We start from the raw sequence: 26833 nt of genomic DNA on the forward strand, positions 1-26833 counted from the left end.
TCATTAAAATATAACTTGTTCAGGCAAGGTCACAACACAAATTTGCTTTTATAAGCTTGAATATATATCACACACATTTGAAAAGTACGTTTGATATTCTCAACACTCGGAACTCTGTATTAGGCAGTGGTTTCCATCAGATTTGCTCTGGCAGTTGTTTCTTAAAAGTCTTTAGTTTTTTTGTTTTCTCCACCCAGAGGGAGAAATGACACCCCTACCCCCTCATATCTCTGCTTCAGAAAGACTCTGAAACTACAACAACCTACTGAGGAAAAAAGCCCACTCAAATTGATAGGTTCCAAATTCCTTAACTCAGCTATTTCAGACTAATTTTAGGTGTGAATAGCTCATAAGTGTTATTCTTTCATGCAAAATATGTCCGATTTATGATTTTTTTAAACATCATTGCTGTAAACATAGGAAATACGCAGCCTTTGTATGGGTTCTGATAGAAATAATTGAGTAAATTTCCCACTTGGCCTTATTAAATTACACACCAACGTATACTGCGTAATGTGAATCTGGTGCTCATTTGAAAAGGAAGGAGGTACTTTTCAGACAAGCTTGTGTTGTGAAGACTGTTGGGGAAAGGAATGAGGAGTCAGCATAGTGGCACTTCCAGTTTCCTTTTCTGGCCCCGCCACAGAAAGGATGGATGCAGTAAGAAAGTCGGAGAGAGAGGGTGTGTGTTCCAGGGAGAGGGAAGGGGACCTAGTAGTCGTCAGCTAAAAAAGAGAGAAGAAAAGTGATTTTTTTTTTTTAAAGGAAAACATTTTAAAATAGAATAAAAGTTCTAGATTCAAAGAGTGATTAATTCTTACTTTCAATGGTAAGAATGCAGGTACTAGCTGCAGAGCCTTTATTGTTCACTGCTTTACACATATACTCTCCTTCATCTTCTGGGAAAGTTTCTGGTAAATAAAGACAGTAAGTTTCTCCTCTTTCAATATATTGATAGTCTTCTCCATCCTGCAATATTTCTCCTTCAAACCACCATGTAATTTCTGGTTTGGGTTCTCCTGTTACTTTAACAGTAAATCTAACTGGCTCACTGTCTACAACCGATGTGTTTTTTAGAGGCTTCTTAAACCACGGAGCTCCTGATCTGGTTTGCGCTTCATCTTCAATGGTGGAGCCATTCATGTTGCTACAATCTTCTTCTTCCTCCTCTTCTCTTTTCTATAATAAAATAAGTGCATTCAAGTTGGCATTTATACTATAGTACTATTTTCAGGACAGTGGTTTAGTAATAGAATTTGGAGGTAAATATATTTTCCCCCCCAAAGTAAAGAACGTGTAAGTATGCTTACTACAAAGTATTTTATAAAACATTTCAATTACTTGAAAACTATTAAAATTTTTTTTAATACCTCATAAAACTTCATTGTCTTTAAAAGGTCATCTTTGGAAAATAAAGGAAATATAAGCCTGGTACCTTTTGTAGTGCTGCATCAATTTCCTTTTGTTCAAACTGCATGCGTAATAACTTTTGCTCTTCAATTCTTCTTTGTTCTTCTTCTTCTCTTGCCTTAGCCATTCGTTCAAATCTAGCTTTCATATTCACTTTATGAGTAAATGGAGCCTCACTTTTTTTTGCAGGCTTGATATCAACATCTTCTTCCTTTACAAAAATGGGCCAAGAATAAGAATTGTCTAAAAACCAACAAGAACTGAGATGTTAATAGTTCTGAAGACGTCTAGGCACAAAATAATTAACATGTTTGGTTATGCCTATTTGCCACACTGCAGACATGGAGATTTTCACTATCCCCCAATTTGGGAAAGATGAAAGTTTCATTTGTGAACTGTTTTCTTAACTATTGGAATCCTTTTCTCCCAGTGTAAAGATCATACATTATCTCTGGAGTCCTGGTGTATTTATTTGCCCAACCAAATCTCAGTGCTTGTTGATAATGAGTAACAGAAAAGGGTGAGGATATGATACATTGTTAACAATTATTAAAATACTTCCTTCTCGTTAGAGTCTCCATATCACTCTTCACCCTACTACATAATACAGAAATGTAATTTCTGTTATTTCCCACTTCATGATTTCTTTCCTCACTCTTCTTTGTTAATAACTGAGATGAATTCCATTCAACAAATAATTTATTGATGGGCAATGGCAAAGAATGTTTTCAGATAGAATAAACAGGAAGACAACTATTGAAAGAGGCAGTGGTGGAACTTGGGGAAATCATTGAGGTGAAGTATGGTTCTGAGTCAGTCTGTTTAGGGGTGAGAGCTGGAAGCCATGAAAATAAGGGGGTAATTTAAGAGCAGAATTTAAACTGTCAAATAGTGTGAGTCTGTAAAACCAATTTGGTGATGATGAGATCACTCACTGGCCTTTTGATAGCAGTTTTAGTAGAGTGGGGTCTTATGGGTACAGTTAATCCATGGTTTCAAAAGTACTTTAGTTGTAGTCGACTCTTAGACTCTTGTGGGTCTATCTGGAAATGCCACCACTTATATTTCACTGTACTATGAGGAAATTGCTTCCAGGTACCACGTGCAACCAATAAAGGAAATTTTGAAACAAGCTGTAAAATAACTGCCTGTGTAAGAAAAATCTTGGTTCATCAATGTTTTACATTAGTTTGAGGTGTTGCATTGCAGCTCCAATGAATGTAGAAGGAGGAGTTAAAAGTAAGTTGGATAGTTTTTCTGGTTCTCCTGAATCAAATTTTTGTTTGATACTGGAAAGTGCTAGAACATCAGACACAACCAGAGACCTAATGGGTAAATTCTATTGTTAACGCCATTATTTAACCTTCTGTGGATAAACATAAAGCCTGACTACCATTATTGTTAGTGAACAGTGTTGATATGATTGTTTATTATTATATTTAAAAGATAGGGTAAAAAGTACATGTTAAACAATGGTTTGCTTGCTTAACAAGCAAAGTATTAAACTGCAGTTTTCATCTCAGCAGGATTTTCTGAGACTTACATGGAAAGAAAAATGGACCTCCTTTTTCAGACTTAAACAGTTCATGTTATTCTTTGCTTACAAAATAAATCCTCAAGATAGGATATTTCAGCAGGCACAATAACTGCTATTCTGACTGAATCCCTCCTGGTTAATAACTTGCCTTCTGGATTTTTGGATAAAATTTTGTGTAGGGCTTCCCTGGTGGCACAGTGGTTGGGAGTCCGCCTGCCAATGCAGGGGACCACGGGTTCGTACCCCGATCCGGGAGGATCCCACATAACGCGGAGCGGCTGGGCCCGTGAGCCATGGCCGCTGAGCCTGCGCGTCTGGAGCCTGTGCTCCGCAACGGGAGAGGCCACAACAGTGAGAGACCCGCGTACCGCAAAAAAAAAAGATTCTTCATAAGTTAACTGGGAGAAAGTTCATGAACAGTCTTTCAGTTATTGAGTACAGTTGCCTTTTGTTGAATCCCTGAAAAGCCAGGTTAAAAGTGTTTCCAGGAAATGAATCTACTAGGAGAGTCACGTTATAAATGGAATGATCTTTGTTCTAGAGTCTAGGTGCATTCTTAGCAGGGCATCGATACTCCCAGCATGTGGATATTACAGGCAACCGAAATAGGCAATGAATTTGGGATAAAAACGCAAGGAATGGTTTTGGAGTGCACCTTGTAAAATCTAGATAGAATGTCAAACACACTAAGGAAATTAAGTGGTTTACCTACCAAATGTTAGTACAGGTTAAGGGCTACAGGAGCTGGGACGGAATTCTTAGATTAGGTAAGGTTACATGAATGAGTTAGGCCTTGAAAGGTGTCTGGAACATAAAGAGAAGGTATTTTCTAAAGGAGGAAAACAAATATCAGATGGGAGGGGAAGATCCTACTCTGGAAGTTGATTATACTCTGCCAAAACTATGCTAACACAGGATCTCGGTGACCCTTAATCTAGAGGGATATGATAGGAGGAATGTCAGGTTCTACACAGGAAACTCAATTTAGGACATCCTCATGGATTACAGAAGGTCAGCCAGGTCCTAATCTCATATCCTTTTATACAAGAGTCAGTAATTAAAACCAGAAGCCACCTACCTCATTTATTTTACCTACAAATTTTATAGGACTAGGTATCACTGCTCTGAGGTTTCAGTACCTTTTTTAAAAAAATGGAAGCACATGCATGCTTATTTAAATTCTTTACCTTCTGTGATTTGTCTCTAAAGGATCAACTGATCTTATGGCCCATCCGTCCATTTAATGTTGGTGTTCTCCAGGGTTTTATCATTCACCTTCCAACTATTAACTCTCAAGATGGTTTTATCTACATCTATACTTTGAAACAATCTGTAGCTCCTGCCTCTTCCCTGAGCCCAGTACCTGTGTTTCAGACTGCCATTATCTTTCCAAATATAGCTCAAACTTCACAGGTCCAAAACAGTTTATTCACCCCTCCCTGACCTCCTGAATTCTCCGTAGCATCATCTAGTTTCCCTGGTAATCTTGAAGCAATGTTAGGCTTCTCAGCAACCACCTGCCTGTAACTCAGTTTTGTTAAAGTTGGGTCAATTTTTCTCCCTTGCCCCCAACTTCATGACCATCTTCCAGTTTATCCTCCATGATCCCAGGATTCTGTAAACATAAGCCTTTTATTACTCTGTCTTAAAACTGATTATTTGGGCTTCCCTGGTGGCGCAGTGGTTAAGAATCAGCCTGCCAATGCAGGGGACACGGGTTTGAGCCCTGGTCCGGGAAGATCGCACATGCCGCGGAGCAACTAAGCCCGTGCGCTACTACTGAGCCTGCGCTCTAGAGCCCGGGAGCCACAACGACTGAGCACGCGTGCCACGAAGACCGTGCTCTGCAACAAGAGAAGCCACCGCAATAAGAAGCCTACGCACTGCAACGAAGAGTAGCTCCCACTTGCTGCAACTAGAGAAAGCCCGCGCGCAGCAACAAAGACCCAATGCAGCCAAAAAAACCCTGATTATTAACATTGTTCCCGGATTATAGTGCCCATAAGGTTAAAAAGGCCCTTCAGCTAGCTACAACCTAGTTTTACAACATTTTATCCTATCACCTATTATATGAACCTTTCCTTTGCACCTATTTTCCACTCTGCCAGATAAAGTTTTACAACCTTCCTGTTGACTCACATTGTCCTTCCAATCTGGAATGCTTTCCCTTTTTAACTGAAACTTCTATTCAGCCTTCACATTCAGCTAAAATGTCATTTTCTCAGCCCTGTTAAACATCTCCTAGGAATACTGATTCCATACTACTTGATCCCATAACACTAAATACATAACTATCTTAGCACTTAATGGCAATTTTAATTGTTTTCATCTCATTAGGCTGGATTTCTTGAAGGCATATTATATTCACTTTTATGTACCCAAAACTTAACATAGGGCCCAACATAGAAGATATTAAAAAGAGCAATGGCATTAGTTTTTAGCTGTGACAAAATGGTTTATAACCCAGTCCCTAAGTCCTTATGTTTTTGTGTATGTTGCACTAAGTTCAGATGCATATCAATTTAATTGATATCTGGATGTTCTACAGCATCTCCATTTGTCTAGCTTGTGACCTCTCTTCCTACCAAACTCCTATGTTCCCCTATTACCTAGTATACCCAGTCACTTTGATTCCTCTCCACCACCATTTCCAAGCTAAGTCTTGCCAGTTTTGTATCCTACATACTTACCAGTCCTCTCCATTCCAGTTCTAGTTCAAATCCTCATGTTTTCTCTGACCACCCTGTACAAAATTGTACCACATAATCTACAGTCTTTTACCCTGCTTTGTTAATCTCCGTAGCTTTTATTTACTACCCAATCATTGTTTTCCATTCCCTGTCTCCTGCCCCACACCTGTTAGATTCTAAACACCATATGAGCAAGGACTGCAGGTTTATTCATCAATGTAGTCCCAGTGTCCAGAACAGTCTCCGGAACGTAGTAGGCTTTCAAATAATTTTTTAATGCATAAGTCTAAAGCCATCTTTAGCTTCAGCATGATCTTGCGATAAAGATGCCTATTTGATAATATCATTCCATGTTTTAAAAATCCCTTCATTGCACCCCAATAAAACAAAGTTCCTTAATATGGCATCTAAGATGGGTCATCTTGCCTGTGCTTGCGTCTTCATCAACTTTTGCTGTGCTTGCACTCTACTTGTCTCAGTAATAATGAATTGCTGATAGTCCTGGAATTTGCCCAGTTTCATCATTCTTTTTATTCACCAATCTCCTCTGAAGGCCCTCCCAAATTCCCATACCTGTTTTATAGCTAAATGTATGATGAAAATCAATTTTTAGAAGAATATATGTTAAATATAACATGGCAATTTTGACAGAATTAAGTTTTCCAGATCTTATTTAAACCAATATTCATAATCATGGAACTAGTCCTTAAGCTGGAATGGCCATTATAGGTCATCTAGTGAGTGCCTCCTTATTTTACATATGGAGGTACTTCAAATTCATGTCACCTGAATTCTGATTTAGGCTCTGCCACTGAATGATTGGCATGACTTTGAACATATCATATAGGCTTTGTTGGCCTCATCTTTAAGAAAGTAGGTATGAATCATCTCTGGAGTTTAATATACACTGGTTCTACTGAATCAAAGTAAAACTTGTGCCAATAAATATCTCTGAGCTATTTTTGCTAAAGTGAACCATTTGATGTTCACTGTAGGCTTTAATTCTTATAAAAGTCATTTTGGAAAAATGCTGGAGTAGGGAAATCTTTTCAAAGTCTCTTAAGATCTTAATGTGCTTTTGCTATTTAGTTCCAAGATTATTATATACACTGATGGTTAACTGTAAATTCCAACACTTATTTCAAAGTCAATGTTATTTCTGTTAAGTTCATCATCATTACTGAACTATAACTGTTAAATATAAAACAGTATACCTCATGAAAGTTTTCTGCTTCTCGCTCTTTAATTTCAAGATCAATTGCTCTTCTTCTTGCTCGTTCTTCTTCTATCTTTTTCTGTATTTGTTTTTCAGACAATTGTCCAATTTTTTCAAACTTGCTTTTTAGATTTTTAGCTTGAATAGAGCCACTCCTTTTCAATTTGATTAATTCTTCATATTCCCTGCTCAGTTCAAAGGTTTCATTTTCTTCTTCTTCCTTCAAAAAAATTAAGATTTTTATATATTAAATACCAGAAAATTAGTTTGTACAATAAACCATCCAGAAAGTTCACTATTTCTTATTTGAAGCCCAAACTAAATGTTAAATAACTTCCTCCCTAAACACAGTGCCTAAATTTACTAATTAAAAGTAGTGCTACAAATTTAAGACTGTAGATAACATCTTATTTCATTTAAAATGCTATTTAATTAGGGACTATGGCTCAAAACCTCATTAACATTCCATTATAACCTGCTAAAAGTAAAATATGTACACGATTAGCTTTTACTAGGAATTGTAGGAAGACCTTTGTTTAGGGGAAGGTAAAGAAAATTCAAAAAATACTGGGCTAGGAGTCAATAGTTCTGACTCTGATACTGTGTGGCCTTTTGCCTGGTCACTTAGTCCACTGGACATGATTTTTTCATCTCTATATAGAGCCACAGTATCTCTAAAATTCCTCCTGCCTTTGATTTGATGATAGTCAAAGTTAAATATTACTTTTAATAATTCAACTGAATTAAGCATTTCTACAGATATAGTCTGGTAAAATCCCTACATTTTGCTACATATCACTTGTATTCTCAATTTTATATTCTGCCAAGAAAGATGAGTCAACAAAAATTGGGTTTGAATTCTTTATACCATTTTATCTTGAATACCTTATTCAGGTTCCTTTCCCTTGTCTTTTACCTTGTCTTTCCCTTTTCTTTGTATACTTTGTACACTAAACCCTAATGGACTGGTAGAATATTGCAGTTATTCCTGGTACACTTCTCCTGCGGAAGACCTAGAGTTCTAGGCAGAGAGAAAAAAAAAAGGTGGGACTGGGCAGGGTGGGGTGCGGGAAGAGTCACAGTGGATGATGTTGACATGAGGCTTAATTTCTTGGTTCAACAAAGGGAAAAAAGAAAGTTTATTCCTTTATACTACCTCCACTTTTTGGTCTATGTGGGTGAAAATGGGCAACTCGTAAAATACCAGAAATTAACAAAGTTATGACATCACATCATATCACAATGGTTCCCACATCACTCTGATCAAAATTAATGGTTGAACTAATCAGTTATGATCTATGTAATCTTGGAATTGGCATTCTACTTGTTTGAAAACTCCCAGACATAGTGGAGTGAGTCACTTAGTAGCACCAGAATGTCAGACAATTACACCCTGCCATATATGAATTAGATTACTTCCCAATAGTATTACTAAAATATATTCTAATTTACTTTGTTTTTCTAGACAGACAATTCATTTTCAGCTTCCTTTATAAAATAAATGCTATTACATTTTTTAAAAATTCTGAGGGTACACCTTGCAGTATTTTCCTACAGCATATTCATTATATTTTCTGATTAACTATGTATTTATGCAGCATTTATTGTCTCTTGGTTGACCTGGGCAAGGAAGTAAATATCCCCACAGTCCCATTGCTCCAACCCATGACAAAGAGGCAACTTCTAAGAGATTGCGACCTCTGTGAAGGAACCCACTCGGTTCCTAGATCAGGAGTTGGCAAGGGGCCCCCACCAAGTCACCTACCAACCATGCCATATCACTGCCGATCCTACTTAGGCTGGGAAAGCCACTGCTCGCCTCACCCCAAGTAATGGGGTTGTGCACTCATCCCCGACACTGTTGTTCGTGTAGCTGCTAGGGCCCCCTGCCCAGCCGGAGGTCAAGGGTGACGGTGGAATGCTGGCCTCCTCCCTCACCCTCCCCACTTCTGCCTATGCAACTGGTTGGCCATCCAGATGGAGGGAAGCAGTGTTCAGGGTTAGGAAGGCGAAGGTTAGACAGGGTCCCAGGACATCAGGAGGTAGGAAAAGGGCTGCTGAGAGCCCACCATGAGGAAGCACGGAGACGTCACACGGAGTGGGTGAGCCAAGGCTCCGAGACTCCAGCGCAGGCTCCACTGTTCAACCAACTTTCAATTACAACACACACAAGTTCAAAGATAAACTTATTTAAAATTTCAAAGGCAACCTCAGAGCACTAAATCCTGTGTCCCTTCTGAGCATGGGGTCCTGTGAGGGCACAAGTTGCATGTTCATGAAGCTGGGCCTGTACAGTCTATAGGTATGTATGTGTATATATATATTCTTAAAATTATTTATTTATTTATTTTGGCTGTGTTGGGTCTTTGTTGCTGTGTGAGGGCTTTCTCTAGTTGCGGCGAGTGGGGGCTGCTCTTCGTTGCGGTGCGCGGGCTTCTCATTGTGGTGGCTTCTCTTGTTGTGGAGCACAGGATCTAGGCGTGCGGGCTTCAGTAGTTGCGGCACACAGGCTTCAGTAGTTGTGGCTCGCGGGCTCTGAAGCGCAGGCTCAGTAGTTGTGGCGCACAGGCTTAGTTGCTCCGCAGCATGTGGGATCTTCCCGGACCAGGGCTCGAACACGTGTCCCCTGCATTGGCAGGCTGATTCTTAACCACTAACACCACCAGGGAAGTCCCTATATATGTATTTTTACAATTCATTTCAATGCTGGTGAAACCATACTAAGGTATTTAATAGTATCAAAATTCTATCTTAGAATAATTTAATAAAATACAGGCATAACTTGGAGATATTGGGAATTCAATTCCAGACCACTGTAATAAAGCGAATATCTTAATAAAGCGAGTCATGAATTTTTTGGCTTCCCAGTGCATATAAAAGTTATGTTTACACTATAGTCTATTAAGTGTGCAATAACATTATGTCTAAAAAAATAATGTACATACCTTAACTTTAAAATATTGCTAAAAACTGCTAACCATCACCTGAGCCTTCAGTGAGTTGTAATCTTTTTGCTGTTGGACAGTCTTTCCTCAGTGTTGATGGCTGCTGACTGATCAGGGTGTTAATTGCTGAGGCTGGGGCGGCTGTGGCAGTTTCTTAAAATAAGACAACAATGAAGTTTGCTGCATCAATTGACTCTTTCTTTTGTGAACGACGTCTCTGTAGCTTGCAATGCTCTTTGATAGCATTGTACCCGCTGTAGAATTTCTTTCAAAATTGGAGTCAGTCTTCTAAAACTTTGCTGGTGCTTTATCAACTAAGTTTATGTAATATTCTAAATCCTTTGCTGTCATTTTAACAATCTTCACAGCACCTTCACCAGGAGTAGCTTCCTCATCTCCCAGCCTTCATAGAACTGAAGAGAGTTAGGGCCTTGCTGTGAAGTGTTAAAATCACTTTCTTTTTTCATCCATAAGAAGCAACTCCTCATTCATTAGTTTTATCATGAGATTGCAGCAATTCATTCACATCTTCAGACTCCACTTCTAATTCTACTTCTCTTGCTATTTCCACATCTGCACTTACTTCCTCCACTGAAGCCTTGAACTCCTCAAAGTCATCCATGAGGGTTGAAATCAACTTTTGCTAAACTCCTGTGAATTTGATATTTTGACCTCTTCCCGTGAATCACAAATATTCTTAATGGTACCTGGAATGTTGAATCCTTTCCAGAAGGTTTTTAATTGATTTTGTCCATATCCATCAGAGGAATCACGATCTATGGCAGCTATAGCCTTACAAAACGTATGTCTTCAATAATAAGACTTGAAAGTAGAAATTACTTCTTGATCCATGGGCTGCAGAATGGATTCTGTGCTAGCAGGCATGAAAACAACATTAATATCGTCACAAATCTCCATCACAGAGCTCTTGGGTGATCAGGTGCACTATTTTTTTTTAACATCTTTATTGGAATATAACTGCTTTACAATGGTGTGTTAGTTTCTGCTTTATAACAAAGTGAATTAGATATACATACATCCCCATATCTCCTCCCTCCTGCGTCTCCCTCCCACCATCCCTATCCGACCCCTCTAGGTGGTCACAAAGCACGGAGCTGATCTCCCTGTGCTATGCTGTTCCTTCCCACTAGCTATCTACTTTACATTAGGCAGTATACATAAGTCCATGCCACTCTCTCACTTCGTCCCAGCTTACCCTTCCCCCTCCGCGTGTCCTCAAGTCCATTCTCTACGTCAGCGTCTTTATTCCTGTCCTGCCCGTAAATTCTTCATAACCTTTTTTTTTCTTTTAGATTCCATACATATGTGTTAACAGATGGTATTTGTTTTTCTCTTTCTGACTTACTTCACTCTGTATGACAGACTGTAGGTCCATCCACCTCACTACAAATAACTCAATTTTGTTTCTTTTTATGGCTAAGTAATATTCCATTGTATATATGTGCCACATCTTTATCCATTCATCAGTTGATGGACGCTTAGGTTGCTTCCATGTCCTGGCTATTGTAAATAGAGCTGCAATGAACATTATGGTACATGACTCTTTTTGAATTATGGTTTTATTGGGGTATATGCCCAGTAGTGGGATTGCTGGGTCGTATGTTAGTTCTATTTGTAGTTTTTTAAGGAACCTCCATACTGTTTCCATAGTGGCTGTATCAATTTACATTCCCACCAACAGTGCAAGAGGGTTCCCTTTTCTCCACACCCTCTCCAGCATTTATTGTTTGTAGATTTTTTGATGATGGCCATTCTAACCAGTGTGAGATGATACCTCATTGTAGTTTTGATTTGCATTTCTCTAATGATTACTGATGTTGAGCATTCTTTCATGTGTTTGTTGGCAATCTATATATCTTCTTTGGAGAAATGTCTATTTACGTCTTCTGCCCATTTTTGGATTGGATTGATTGCTTTTTTGATATTGAGCTGGATGAGCTGCTTGTAAATTTTGGAGATTAATCCTTTGTCAGTTGCTTCGTTTGCAAATATTTTCCCCCATTCTGAGGGTTGTCTTTTCGTCTTGTTTATAGTTTCCTTTGCTGTGCAAAAGCTTTTAAGTTTCATTAGGTCCCATTTGTTTGTTTTTATTTCCATTTATCTAGGAGGTGGGTCAAAAAGGATCTTGCTGTGATTTATGTCATAGAGTGTTCGGCCTATGTTTTCCTCTAAGAGTTTGATAGTATCTGGCCTTACATTTAGGTCTTTATTCCATTTTGAGTTTATTTTTGTGTATGGTGTTAGGGAGTGTTCTAATTTCATTCTTTTACATGTAGCTGTCCAGTTTTCCCAGAACCACTTATTGAAGAGGCTGTCTTTTCTCCATTGTATATTCTTGCTGCCTTTGTCAAAGATAAGGTGACCAGAGGTGCGTGGGTTTATCTCTGGGCTTTCTATCCTGTTCCATTGATCTATATTTCTGTTTTTGTGCCAGTACCATACTGTCTCGATTACAGTAGCTTTGTAGTATAGTCTGATGTCAGGGAGCCTGATTCCTCCAGCTCCGTTTTTCTTTCTCAAGATTACTTTGTCTATTCAGGGTCTTTTGTGTTACCATACAAATTGTGAAATTTTTTGTTCTAGTTTTGTGAAAAATGCCAGTGGTAGTTTGATAGGGACTGCATTGAATCTGTAGATTGCTTTGGGTAGTATAGTCATTTTCACAATGTTGATTCTTCCAGTCCAAAAACATGGTATATCTCTCCATCTGTTTGTATCATCTTTAATTTCTTTCATCAGTGTCTTATAGTTTTCTGCATACAGGTCTTTTGTCTCCTTGGGTGGGTTTATTCCTAGGTATTTTATTCTTTTTGCAGTGGTAAATGGGAGTGTTTCCTTAATTTCTCTGTGAGATTTTTCATCATTAGTGTATAGGAATGCCAGAGATTTCTGTGTATTAATTTTGTATCCTGCTACTTTACCAAATTCATTGATTAGCTCTAGTAGTTTTCTGGTAGCATCTCTAGGATTCTCTATGTTTAGCATCATGTCATCTGCAAACAGTGACAGGTTTACTTTTCTTTTCCGATTTGGATTTCTTTTATTTATTTTTCTTCTCTGATTGCTGTGGGTAAAACTTCCAAAACTATGTTGAATAACAGTGGTGAGAGTGGGCAACCTTGTCTTGTTCCTGATCTTAGTGGAAATGGTTTCAGTTTTTCACCATTGAGAACCATGTTGGCTGTGAGTTTGTCATATGTGGCCTTTATTATGTTGAGATAAGTTCCCTCTATGCCTACTTTCTGGAGGGTTTTTATCATAAACAGGTACTTAATTTTGTCAAAAGCTTTTTCTACATCTATTGAGATGATCATATGGTTTTCATTCTTCAGTTTGTTAGTATGGTGTATCACATTGATTGGTTTGCGTATATTGAAGAATCCTTGCATTCCTAGGATAAACCCCACTTGATCAATGGTGTATGATCCTTTTAATGTGCTGTTGGATTCTGTTTGCTAGTATTTTGTTGAGGAGTTTTGCATCTATGTTCATCAGTGATATTGGCTTGTAGTTTTCTTTCTTTGTGACATCTTTGTCTGGTTTTGGTATCAGGGTGATAGTGGCCTTGTAGAATGAGTTTGGGAGTGTTCCTCCCTCTGCTATATTTTGGAAGAGTTTGAGAAGGATAGGTGTTGGCTCTTCTCTAAATGTTTGATAGAATTCGCCTGTGAAGCCATTTGGTCCTGGGCTTTTGTTTGTTTGAAGACTTTTAATCACAGTCTCAATTTCAGTGCTTGTGATTGGTCTGTTCATATTTTCTATTTCTTCCTGGTTCAGTCTCGGAAGGTTGTGCTTTTCTAAGAATTTGTCCATTTATTCCCAGTTGTCCATTTTATTAGCATATAGTTGCTTGTAGTAATCTCTCATGATCCTTTGTATTTCTGCAGTGTCATTTGTTACATCTCTTTTTTTCTTTTTTTTCCCCATACGCAGGCCTCTCACCACTGTGGCCCTTCCCGCTGCGGAGCACAGCTTCCGGATGCGCAGGCTCAGTGGCCATGGCTCATGGGCCCAGCTGCTCCACCGCACGCGGGATCCTCCCGGACCGGGGCACGAACCCGCATCCCCTGCATTGGCAGGTGGACTCTCAACCACTGCACCACCACGGAAGCCCTCATTTTTCATTTCTAATTCTATTGATTTGAGTCTTCTCCCTTTTTTTCTTGATGAATCTGGCTAATGGTTTATTAATTTTGTTTATCTTCTCAAAGAACCAGCTTTTAGTTTTATTGATCTTTGCTATTGTTTCCTTCATTTATTTCTGTTCTTCATGTTTCCTTCATTTATTTCTGATCTTCTGATCTTCATGATTTCTTTCCTTCTGCTAACTTTGGGGTTTTTTTTCTTCTTTCTCTAATTGCATTAGGTGTAAGGTTAGGTTGTTTATTTATGTTTCTTGTTTCTTAAGGTAGGATTGTATTGCTATAAACTTCCCTCTTAGAACTGCTTTTGTTGCATCCCATAGGTTTTGGGTTGTTGGCTTTCATTGTCATTTGTTTCTAGGTATTCTTTGATATCGTCTTTGATTTTTTCAGTGATCTCTTGGTTATTAAGTAGTGTATTGTTTAGCCTCCATGTGTTTGTATTTTTTACAGAGTTTTTCCTCTAATTGATATCTAGTCTCATAGCATGTGGTCAGAAAAGATACTTTATACGATTTCAGTTTTCTTAAATTTTCTTAAGGCTTGATTTGTGACCCAAGATATGACCTATCCTGGAGAATGTTCCATGAGCACTTGAGAAGAAAGTGTATTCTGTTGTTTTTGGATGGAATGTCCAATAAATATCAATTAAGTCCATCTTGTTTAATGTATCATTTAAAGCTTGTGTTTCCTTTTTTATTTTCATTTTGGATGATCTGTCCATTGGTGAAAGTGGGGTGTTAAAGTCCCCTACTATGATTGTGTTACTGTAGATTTTCCCTTTTATGGCTGTTAGCCTTTGCCTTATGTAGTGAGGTGCTCCTATGTTGGGTGCATAAATATTTACAATTGTTACATCTTCTTCTTGGATTGATCCCTTGATCATTATGTAATGTCCTTTACTATCTCTTGTAATAGTCTTTATTTTAAAGTTTATTTTTTCTGATATGAGAATTGCTACTCCAGCTTCCTTTTGATTTGCATGGAATATCTTTTTCCATCCCCTAACTTTCAGTCTGTATGTGTCCTTAGGTCTGAAGTGGGTCTCTTGTTGACAGCATATATATGGGTCTTGTTTTTGTATCCATTCAGCCAGTCTGAGTCTTTTGGTTGGAGCATTTAATCCATTTACATTTAAGGTAATTATCGATATGTATGTTCCTATTACCGTTTTCTTAATTGTTTTGGGTTTGTTATTGTATATCTTTTCCTTTTCTTGTGTTTCCTGCCTAGAGAAGTTTCTTTCAGGTGCACTATTAATGAGCAGTAATATTTTAAAGGAATCATTTTTTCTGGGCAGTAGGTCTTAACAGTGGGCTTTAAATATTCAGTAACCAGGTTGTGAATAGATTGCTATATCTAGGTTCTCTGTTCCATTTATAGAGCACTGGCAGAGTAGATTTAGCAGAATTCTCAAGGACCCTAGGATTTTCAGAATGGTAAATAAGCATTGGCTTCAACTTAAAGTCACCAGCTATGTTTTAGCCTATAACGAGAGAGTCAGCCTGTCTTTTGAAGCTTTGAAGCCAGACATTGACTTCTCCTCTCTAGCTAAAAAAGTCCTAGATGGCATCTTCTTCCAATACAAGCCTGTTTGTCTACATTGAAAATCTATTGTTTAGTGTAGCCACCTTCGTTTTGATTATCTTAGATCTTCTGCATAACTTCTGCAGCCTCTACAACAGCACTTGCTGTTTCATCTTGCACTTTTTTGTTATGGAGGTGGCTTCTTTCCTTAAACTTCAAGAAGCAACCTCTGGTAGCTTCAGACTTTTCTTCTGCAGCTTCCTCATCTCTCAGTCTTCATAGAATTGAAGAGAGTTAGGGCCTTGCTCTGGAGTAGGCTTTGGCTTAAGGGAATGTTGTGGCTTATGTGACCTTCTATCCAGACCACTAAAACTTTTTCCACATCGACAGTAAGGCTGTTCCACTTTCTTATCATTTGTGTGTTCAGTGGAGTAGCACTTTTAATTTCCTTCAAGAACTTTTCCTTTGCATTCACATCTTGGCTTCTGGTTTGGCCCAAGAGGCCTAGATTTTGGCCTATCTCAGCTTTCGACGTTCCTTCCTCACTAAGCTTAATCTTGCTAGCTTAATTTAAAGTGAGACAAATCGCTTCTTGGCCAAGTGTAAAGTGAGAGATGTGCGACTCTTACCTTCACTTAAACACTCAGAGACCATTAATTGGCCTAATTTCAATACTATTGTGTAAGGGAACAGGTAGGCCCGAAGAGAGGGAAAGAGATGGGCAAACAGCCAGTCAGTGAAGCAGTCAGAACATACACACTTATCGATGAAGTTTACCATCTTATATGGGAGCAGTTTGTGGTGCCCCCAAACAACTACAATAGTAAGAATGAAGATCACTGATCACAGATCACCATAACAAATATAATAATAATGAAAAAGTTTGAAATATTGAGAGAATTACCAAAATGTGACACAGAGACACAAAGTGAGCAAATGCAGTTGGAAAAATGGTGGCAACAGACTTGCTCCATGCAGGGTTGCCACAGACCTTCAATTTGTAAAAAGTGCAGTACCTGCAAAGTGCAATAAAGTGAAGCACAATGAAATGCAGTATGCCTGTAAAATTATTCAAAGACTTGCCAAACTGATGTTCCTATTAGCATCCATGGTACTCTTATAGTTTTTTCTTATTTTGATTACCAGCTTAATTCTGTTTCAAGGAAAATAAGTATAACTGGGTATATTAAATACTCTAGAGCGACAGTTCTCAATCATGGTGTAATCTCACACAATTGTGAGGTATATAGGAAGAAATATTTCCTTACATACTACAGTAATATCTCAGTCACTTGGAATCTCATATATTTTTCAAACTAGCAAGAAGGAGTAGAGTTATAGCAGGCTGGAAAGGTACACTCAACTATGCTGAAACTTGTACCACGTGCCTCATAGGAGTGTCCTTTATGTAAAAACAATACTTAGATAGTTATTGTAAGGTAATGCATGTGAAATACTGAGATTACTAAATATTTGTGGAATAAAAATGGACACTTCTTAAAGTCTTACCTCTCCCATTTCTTGTCTCAGTTGTTCAAATTCCTGTTTTTCCATCTCTAGCTTATGCTTCCGTTCCTCCTCTGTTCGTCGTCTTTCTTCTTCCATTTTTTGTTTTAATAATTCTTCAAAATTAATTTCTAGTTTTCCAGGTGTAGGAGATTCTTGAGAGATTGTTTTATACATCTCTGGGGAGTCATCATCTACTACCTATTTAAAATAATTCTTTTATCACTCTTGCCAGAGTTATACATACTACAAAGGGAATATTTCTTGAATAGAAAGGTTTCACATTGAACTAAAAACCAAAAATTCTCTTTAAAAGTATAAAACAATAAACAAGAAGGAATTATTAGAAACTGTAAGACTAAAGTATTTTGTAGTAACAGAGAAAATGGTGACCATAAAGTCTCCATTCCAGTGAACACAAATAAATACTTTGACTTTATACTATGAGTAATTTGAATTAGACATTAAGATGTTCTAACAACAAAACTTTTTTTAATTAAAAAAATTAAAAAGATGTTCTAATATTGGGAAAATGTTTTAATTGGATTAAAATGAACCTCCATTCTGGTAATTAAAATAGAGCATTTCAGTTAAATCATGGTTTTTACCTGAATGAATTAGATATCATGACCCCTTCATAATCAGGCAAAAATCAGTTAATGCTGTGATTTTACTGTGCTGATTTATTTACTGTCAGGCTAATTAAAAATAAATAATAATAGTTAATACTTATAGCTGCCAGGTACAATTCTAAGCACTTTACGTGTATTGACTTATTTTTCTGTAACCCTGTGAAGTAGGTGTTATTAATATCCCCATTTTATAGATGAGGAAACTGAGGCACTAAAAAGTAACTTGTCTAAAGTCAACACAAATACTATGTGGAAAAGGTGAAATTCCAAACTTTAAAAGTCTTTCTAATAAAATTATAAATAACTATTTAGACTACCTCTTTGTAATTTCATGAATTACATGTCTAACTGCCATTTAGTTATGACCTTGGGCAAGTTACATAGCCTCTCTAAATCTGAGTTTCCTTATCTGTGACAACTTTCATAGAGTTGTCATGAGAATTACATAAAGTTTGGAAACACTTCGCAGTGTGTCTGACACTATGGTAAGCTCCTAAATAGCAGTTTTATTATTACAATATCATCCCCTGTATATAGGCAATCTCTAAATTGCAGATAGAAACTCTGCCTTTAAATCATTGACTTGGAATACATTTTGCCATGAAAAGCAATGACCTAGTTCTAACCCCTGAAAGTATATACATAAACCTCTCACTTGAATTGTGTCCCTGTGGCTGAACTAGACACAGGAGTAAGAGAGGTAAAGAGTAATTATTATTTGTTCCAAGTTTTATATATGACAGGCTTTACCACAGAACCAGTTCAACTCAGAAATAATGTTTATATGGTCTCAAAATCCACAGATTGCCAAAAAATTTTTTATTAATATATGAGTTAACTGAGCAATAATATGAAATGACAATACTTGGCCCTAGGTAAGAAAACAACATAAATGAAGGAAAAAGTTTCTCTTTCCTTTCCTAATATAGAAATGTCTTTAGGAAACCAGAGTCTTGGTTTAATGCCATTTTCCTTCCCTGCACTTTTTCCACTAGTGAGTCATGATAAAACGGCAGATTTGGCCTAAAAATCTGCTCCCAGGACTAGATTTCCTGATCTTCACAGCTACTTCTTATCTACCACTTCTGAACCAGCTGATTCTCCAGAAATTAAGTGCTCTCAGAATGTTTGTAGGGTTTCTGTGTAGAAACCATTTGTGAATCAAGGATTACCTAATAAGATAGTATTAATATCACTTATTCCAACTTAGCCATAAAAAAGAACAAAATAATGCCATTTGCAGCAACATGGATGTAACTACAGATTATCATACTAAGTGAAGTCAGAAAGAGAAAGACAAATACCATATTTGTGGAATCTAAAATATGGCTCAAATGAACCTATCTACAAAACAGAAACAGACTCACAGACATAGAGAACAGACTTGTGGTTGCCAAGGGGGAGGTGGGTGGGGGAGGGAAGGACTGGGAGTGTGGAATTAGCAGATGTGAACTATTACATATAGGATGGATAAACAACAAGGTCCTACTGTATAGCACAGGGAACTATATTCAATATCCTGTGATAAGCCATAATGGAAAGGAATATTAAAAAGAAGAATGTATAAATGTGTATAACTGAGTCACTATGCTGTAGAGCAGAGATTGGCACAGCATTGTAAATCAACTCTACTTCAATAAAAAATAATAATAAAATAAATCACGTATTCCACAAGCATTTACAAGAAGTTTGTTACACTAGAATGCACTGTGCCATGTGCTTTTTTTTCCCTAAGTCCAAGCACCATCTTTTTCTTTTTTTTTGGCTGCATTGGGTCTTCGTTGCTGTGCGTGGGCATCCTCTAGTTGTGGTGAGCAGGGGCTACTCTTCGTTGCGGTGAGCGGGCTACTCATTGCAGTGGCTCCTCTTGTTGCAGAGCATGGGCTCTAGGCATGTGGGCTTCCTTAGTTGCAGCACATGGGCTCAGTAGTTGCCACACGCGGGCCCTAGAGTGCGCGGGCTTCAGTGAAGTCCCGTGTCATGTGCTTGATGTGGTCTTAGCCTCACTGAGTGAGGAAGATGGCCATAAGCCACAACAATACAGCGCTAGTGCTATGCTAGGGGAGCACTAAATGCTCTAAGAATACATGAAAGGAACACCTTTCTGGAACTTGTATTAGCAGGAAAGGCTTCCAGAGGAAATGGAATATATGAATAGGAGATAGCTCAGCACAGGGAAAAGAGAGAGAGACACGTTTCATATAGCATTTATGAAGTTCCAGAGATGAGAGCATAGCGTTTTGAAGAAATGGAAAGAAATTTAGTATGTCTGGAACAAACATGGCAGATTAAGGAAGACTCAAGAGGGACTTCCTTGGTGGCGCAGTGGTTAAGAATCTGCCTGCCAATGCAGGGGACATGGGTTCGAGCCCTGGTCCAGGAAGATCCCACATGCCATGGAGCAACTAAGCCTGTGCGCCACAACTACTGAGCCTGCGCTCTAGAGCCTGCGAGCCACAACTACTGAAGCCCGTGTGCCTAGAGCCCGTGCTCTGCAACAAGAGAAGCCACCGCAATGAGAAGCCCGCTCACCGCAACAAAGAGTAGCCCCCACTCGCCGCAACTAGAAAAAGCCTGCATGCAGCAACAAAGACCCAATGCAGCCAAAAATAAATAAATATATTTATTTAAAAAAAAGGAAGAATCAAGAAATGAAACTGGAGAAAATACTAGGGCAAGATTATAAAGAAATTTATTTAAAAATTTTAGTGTTTGGATTTTTGTTTTAAGGGACGTGGAAAATTTTTAAGCAAAATAGTAACATAATCAAATGTACTTTTTTTTTTTTTTTTTTAAGAAAGACCACTTCTGGCTTTATAGGAAAGAATGGATTATAGGCAAGAAAGCAAATTAATTAGGAGTTGGCCTCAGGCAAGGGATAACAGTGACCTGCATTATAGTAGTGGTAGTGGGAAATGGGGGAAAACTGATCAATTTTTAGAGTGATATAGGAAATGAGACAGTGAATGACTGGATGTGAGGCATGAACGAGAGGTGGAAGTGCTTAAGGCCCCCGGGTTTCTGATTTGAGCATCTGGGTGGGTGATGAAGCCAAATAAACACTTGGATATATCTGTCTGAAGCTCACCCAGACACAGGAAGAAAACCAGGTCATGATATCATCGAAGCCAATTAAAATGTTTCAGGAAGGGGATGCAGCGTTCACATGTCAACTTACTTAAAAAAAAGTTTGTCAGGTAACTGTACATTTAACAAACATTGAAATGGTATAGGGGCTTCCCTGGATTCTGTGGTTAAGAATCCGCCTGCCAATGCAGGGGACACGGGTTTGACCCCTGGTCCGGGAAGATCCCACATGCCCCAGAGCAACTAAGCCCATGCTCCACAACTACTGAGCCTATGCTCTAGAGCCCGCGAGCGAGAACTACTGAAGCCCATGCGCCTAGAGCCCGTGCTCCACAACAAGAAAAGCCACCACAGTGAGAAGCCCGTGTAGAGTAGCCTCTGATCTCCGCAACTAGAGAAAGCTCGTGCACAGCAATGAAGACCCAACGCAGCCAAAATAAATAAATAAATATTTTAAAAATGGTATAAGAAGTATAACTTTGTAACAGAGTTAAGTTTAGTAGCAATATCCAGAGTGATGGTAAGCATTTTGGAGAGTTAACTAATTGTGATTAAATGGCTTTGATCATTTAATACATCCCAGATGGGATGGATACTGGAAAGAAAGGAGGAAAAGAAGGAAGGAGTGAGGGAGGGAAGGAGAAGAGAATGGAGAGGAGGGAAGGAAAGGTGGGGGTAGGAACCCCGCTCCCTCCTCGCTTAGATACTTAGTTCTGGAAAACATGCCTTCCCAGAGAAGGAAGATAACATACACTCCTCTATGCTAGGCATAGCAATTTAATCAGAAACTTCTCAACACTATAATGAAGCAAACACCTTTAACTGACAGTGTTATGCCATAGAAGACTTTAATAACTTATATGCCATCCCTACTTTTGGCATATAAGTTCAGAAATAATAGGGTATTCCCCAAAGTTGAATGATTTCTCATACTGAATCCCAATGGCCTCCTCCAGTCACATTCTATCTTACCATGCTTCTCCTTGCTTCAGCAAATGCCTTCTTTTCTTCCTCTATTCTTCTTCTGGCTTCTTCTTCTGCTTTCCTTTTTTCATCTTCTCTCCTTTGTCTTTCTATTTCTTCAAAACTGAGTTTGAGTTTACCAGGGCGGTACCCTTTAAAAATGTTTTCTGTGTCTTGGTTTTCCTCCTCTTCATTTACCTAACGAAGAAACAACTCACTACTAAAAACTGGGATTAATCAAAGACAGGAATGAATTATAAATCAAAAGGCACAGACTCAGCCACCTTACACAGAAATGTTTCTTTGTTCTAGTATTCTTGACCAAAATCCCCTTCCTTTATAACGTCTCATATGATTTAAAAAATCAAATTTGGAAAAATTCCAAATAAAGATGTACTCAAGTTAAATAAAACTTCTCAAGCAAGTCAAATTTTTAAATGGATAAGATTGTTTAAAATTCTTAAGGAATCATTTAAAAGTTTTACTAAACATTAACTCTCCCAGAACAAACATAAAACACGTGTGTGGACTTACTAGAGAAAGGACTTGAGGACACAGCGAGGGGGAAGGGTAAGCTGGGACGAAGTGAGAGAGTAGCATGGACATATATACACTACCAAACGTAAAATAGATAGCTAGTGGGAAGCAGCCGCATAGCACAGGAAGATCAGCTCGGTGCTTTGTGACCACCTGGAGGGGTGGGATAGGGAGGGTGGGAGGGAGGGAGACGCAAGAGGGAAGAGATATGGGAACATATATGTATAACTGATTCACTTTGTTATAAAGCAGAAACTAACACACCATTGTAAAGCAATTATACTCCAATAAAGATGTTAAAATAAATAAATAAATAAATAAAAGTAACACCAACACACAGATGTGGGTCCTACTCAGTTTAAGATATGGAATGTTTCCAGTACTCTTGAAGGTCTTTGTGTATCCTTCAAGAGCCCATCCACCTTTTGCTGGCTTTTCAGAGGAAACTAATATGCTTAATTTTGTGTTTGTTATTCTTTTGCTTTGTTTGAATATGTAAAAATTTGTTCAGTGTTGCAGCTTTTGAATTTTACATATAAGAAATTATACTGTACGTGGTCCTATTGACTTACAGTTTTGCTGAATCTTGTAGTTTTTTGTGAGATTTATCTGTGTCGATGGGGCTACCTGTAGTTAATTATTTTCTATTGCTGTATAGTATTTCATTGATTAAAAATTCTACAATTTATCTTCCAAAAAAAATAAAAGTGTGTATGTGTGTGTACTTAAATTGAGGTTCAAGTATACACACACTGAGTCTCTTACATAATAAAGTTCTCATTCTGTAATTTTCATGGATTTTTTTTACTATGAACTACGGTTATTAAATGGATAAAACATTATCTGGAACTATTTTACATACAATTCAAATTTTATGATTTTATAATTAAAATTCTAATGTAATGCTAATTAAATTAATTAAATACTCACTGAAATTTATGATTTGATTAATTAATGATATTTCTATGTCTTTTCACTAGATTGACCACCAGTGATATCTAAAATGTGTAGGTATTATCCAACTGTAACTACCCAAAATATTGGGTTGGCCAAAAAGTTTGTTTGGGTTTTTCCATTACATTTTACAGAAAAACCCAGACGAAATTTGGCCAACCCAATAACAACATTTTCAAACAAACATCTAGAAAATTAAAATTTTGGAGATATAGACCTCAGAACATCATTAATGAAAACTGATCAAGAAAGTCTGAAAGTTTAAAAAATTACATATGTTCCATTCTTAAATTCTTGCAATAAGATTTGGAATCAGTGTTTTCTTATTTCAATTTTATTTTTTGTTGTTAAATCTGTTACTATAATAATAGCAGTTAACATTTTTAAAGCACATATTGGGAATTCCCTGGCGGTTTAGTGGTTGGGACTCCACGCTTCCATTGCAGGAGGCATGGGTTCAATCCCTGGTCAGGGAACTAAGATCCCGAAAGCTGTGCTGCGAGGTCAAAAATAATAATAATAAAAAGATAAAAATACATAATAAATAAATAAATGAAACACTTATTATATGCCAAACACTACTCTAACTGCTTTCTATATTAACTCATTTAATGATTTAAGAAGTAGGCACAATTATTTTCACCATTTTACAAATGAGGAAACTAAGATGTAGAGAGGTTCAATAACTTGTCCATGGGTACACAATAAAGGTTAGATATCTGAATCCAGGCAGTCTGGCTCCAAAATCCATGCTCTTAAGCACTTAGATTATATACATTACCCATATATATATATCTGTATATATATTCAGTATATATATATATATATACTGACACTAAGTGTACACTTATGATTAGACTTGAAAGTGCGCTGCACCATGCTATTAAACACATTGCAGGCTGAGCTAACAGATGAAGAGAAATTAGATTTGTTGAATAATTATTTTGTATGTTTACAACAATTTATAAAAATAAAAATTTAAGGCATATTAGGTAAAATATCCCAAAATGAAAGCTAGAAAATAATATAAATGCATGTTATATATGGAATATGTATACAGTTTCAAAATCAGACCCTTGTATATAGAAAATCTCCTTAAATTTATAGCAATGAACCTTATCTAAAGCCAGCTACCTCCCTTAATATTAAATGTTTTATATATAACGTTTGTATAACATATTATAATATATAATTTGTATAATATAATATATAAATGTTATGTATCATAATATAATTATGTATTATAATATCATATATAAATGTTACATATATATCAGTTTGTTTTACCATTTGCCGCCTTGCTTCTTCAAAAGCACGCCTCTCTTCTTCTAAACGTTTTCTTGCTTCCTCCTCAGCTTGCTTCCTTCGGTTTTCTTGTCTTTGTCTTTCCAATTCTTCAAAAGTCAGTTTCAATTTTCCAGGAGAAAGTGACTCTTTCTTTGCCTCACTTTCCAGTTCATCGTCCTAAGAAAACATAATGAAAACCTGTTAATCATAAAGGGATATGCTGCTAACCAACTTAACTGCTTTTATTTGTTCTTTATTAAAAAAAATTACCATGACCAATGAAAGACACTTTGCTTCCTTGAGAGACCGACGTTGTTCTTCATATCTTATATCTTCTTCATACTTGACCCTTTCCTTTTCTTCTTGTTCTTTTTCTAGATCTTCAAAATTCTTTTTCATTTTTCCAGATGTTTTGTGTGATTTGACAGGTACCACTGTTACAAGCAGTGAATCATCTCCTTCCTAATTTATAAAATAGATAATTAGCATATTTCTTCCTAATCAAAATTTAGGTTTCATGGGACTTCCATCATTGGTGAATTTCATTACATTGCCATCAATGTTATGAAGAACAAAAATTAATATTTTTAACAGATTTCTATTAAATAGCTCTTTCTCTGAATTCATTGTACATGATGAGTCAATCTTATTGAAATCCACTGCTGACAGGGTTCAAGAAGCATCTTTTTTCCTAGAAGATGGTGTTAATACAGCTGTTTGGATAAAATTGCGTGAAATTATCTGAATTTCACTATCCGTGCACTCATCCCACAAAAGGTAATGTGCATGTGAGCATACTCTAAATCAATTTGATGGTGGATGGCTTCAGTTTAAACACACAAGAAAGGTTTCTGTGTTTGATTTTTCTCTCCATGCAAGTTTTTAAATACTTAATAAAACTAACATTTTAGCAAGGAGAAAACCCCCAGTATTTCCAAGTGATTTAGAAAACATTTATATTATGGACAAAACTCTTTGGCCTTTGGTCCTATTCAAATATTCTTAAACTTGTTTTTAAAATCCATTTTAATTAGTTCTATTACATCATCTGTTACTGCCTTTGAACTTTTTTCAAAAACAAAGAATTGTAATATGTAACACATGCCCCCTAAAATAAAACTGCTTCCAATTTATGTGGCTGTAGTTTTAGGCACACCATCAAATTGATTGATCTTTAACTTTCTCTGTTAGATAAAAAGAGATAACTAAAATTTTTGTGGTTTGAACATTCCTTCATGGTAATAGATTCTGTACTCTCTGCTAGTATGTGATAAGCAAAACAAACTATCAGGAACTCTGAGGAAAGAAGACAGATATAAAAAGAAAACTGCCTTTTTCAAATGTTAGCTTTCAACAATCTCAACTATTAGTAACAGTTCAAGAAATATACAGCCTTGGCAGAGTATCTCAAATTGAGACTTATGTCTCTAACCATGAAAGCAAAAACATACTTTTCTTTAAAAACACTAAGCTATAGCGTTTGAAAGTGCAAAAGTATGATCTTGCTTTGCAAAATATTTTTGTCCTTGTTGTTATTGCTATATTTATAATTTAAAAACTCTTAAGTTTTTTAATTGAAAGATTATTTGTGAATCAGATTTTAGGTGAATGTTTCATTAAAGGAAATGTCCATTTACCTCTGATGCTGACTCAGTTCCCGTATTGTTTATGTCCTCAATCTATTGAATAAGAATTTTATATCATTACATTACATCCGATTTCTGCTTTTTGTTTTAAACATACAACTGAAAAGTATTAGTTGTGATTTATGGTAAATTTCAAAATTTAGCATTCTGAAGTATTTTTATGTTGCTCCAAATTAGCCAATTATGTCCTTTTAAATAGAGATTAAACTTTATATTAATTTTTGCATTTTGATATCACTATCTAGGGAACAACATATTAAGAAAAAATTAAAATAAAGCCTACCTTTGTAATTCTGGAATTTGAATAATGGACCAAACTCTTATAATCTGGCTGTGAGCTTACAACCAGCAGTTATTAATTAAGCAATTTAAATGGAGCTACAGAAACATTTCCCCATTCTCTCTCTGCCACAGCGAAAGGAAAACCTATCATTAGCAATCAAATAATCATCATGACTATATTTTATAATATAAATAGATGGCAAAAATATAACTGACACAATAATAAAGCACAGTAAAAGGTGTAGGCTTTCACATGGCTAGTGTAGAAAGGAAAATAATTCTGGAAATCATAATTGTTTACTCTATATTTTGACAGATCTAGGTAGGAAAGGCCCTCATTCAAAAAGAGGGAGCTCAATTTGGCCATTAAGATTGGCTTGAGGGGCAGGCTAATGTACAATACATAACAGAGTGAGAAATGACAGAAAGGTGATTTAAATAACACAATGTT

At 37.0% G+C, this 26833-nt stretch overlaps 1 protein-coding gene across 3 annotated transcripts in view; it reads right to left on the reverse strand.

Annotated features, from left to right (window-relative positions):
• Positions 1-632: 632 nt before the first annotated feature.
• The window catches only part of NEXN (nexilin F-actin binding protein), a 43951-nt gene continuing 17750 nt past the window's right edge, over positions 633-26833 (reverse strand). For 2 of the 3 annotated variants that reach the window (XM_029228105.1, XM_029228104.1), the window contains exons 5-12: positions 26092-26133; positions 24725-24916; positions 24455-24631; positions 21686-21874; positions 16998-17195; positions 6852-7073; positions 1436-1621; positions 633-1179 (exon numbers count right to left, since the gene is read on the reverse strand). In XM_029228105.1, coding sequence (XP_029083938.1) covers positions 811-1179; positions 1436-1621; positions 6852-7073; positions 16998-17195; positions 21686-21874; positions 24455-24631; positions 24725-24916; positions 26092-26133 — 1575 coding nt within the window. In that variant the 3' untranslated portion in view covers positions 633-810. The remainder of the gene's footprint in view (positions 1180-1435; positions 1622-6851; positions 7074-16997; positions 17196-21685; positions 21875-24454; positions 24632-24724; positions 24917-26091; positions 26134-26833) is intronic. The other variant, XM_029228106.1, reaches the window with a different exon arrangement.

This window comes from Monodon monoceros, unplaced genomic scaffold (assembly GCF_005190385.1).
Source record: "Monodon monoceros isolate NGI ecotype Baffin Bay Population unplaced genomic scaffold, NGI_Narwhal_1 Super_Scaffold_18, whole genome shotgun sequence".
NCBI lineage: Eukaryota > Metazoa > Chordata > Mammalia > Artiodactyla > Monodontidae > Monodon > Monodon monoceros.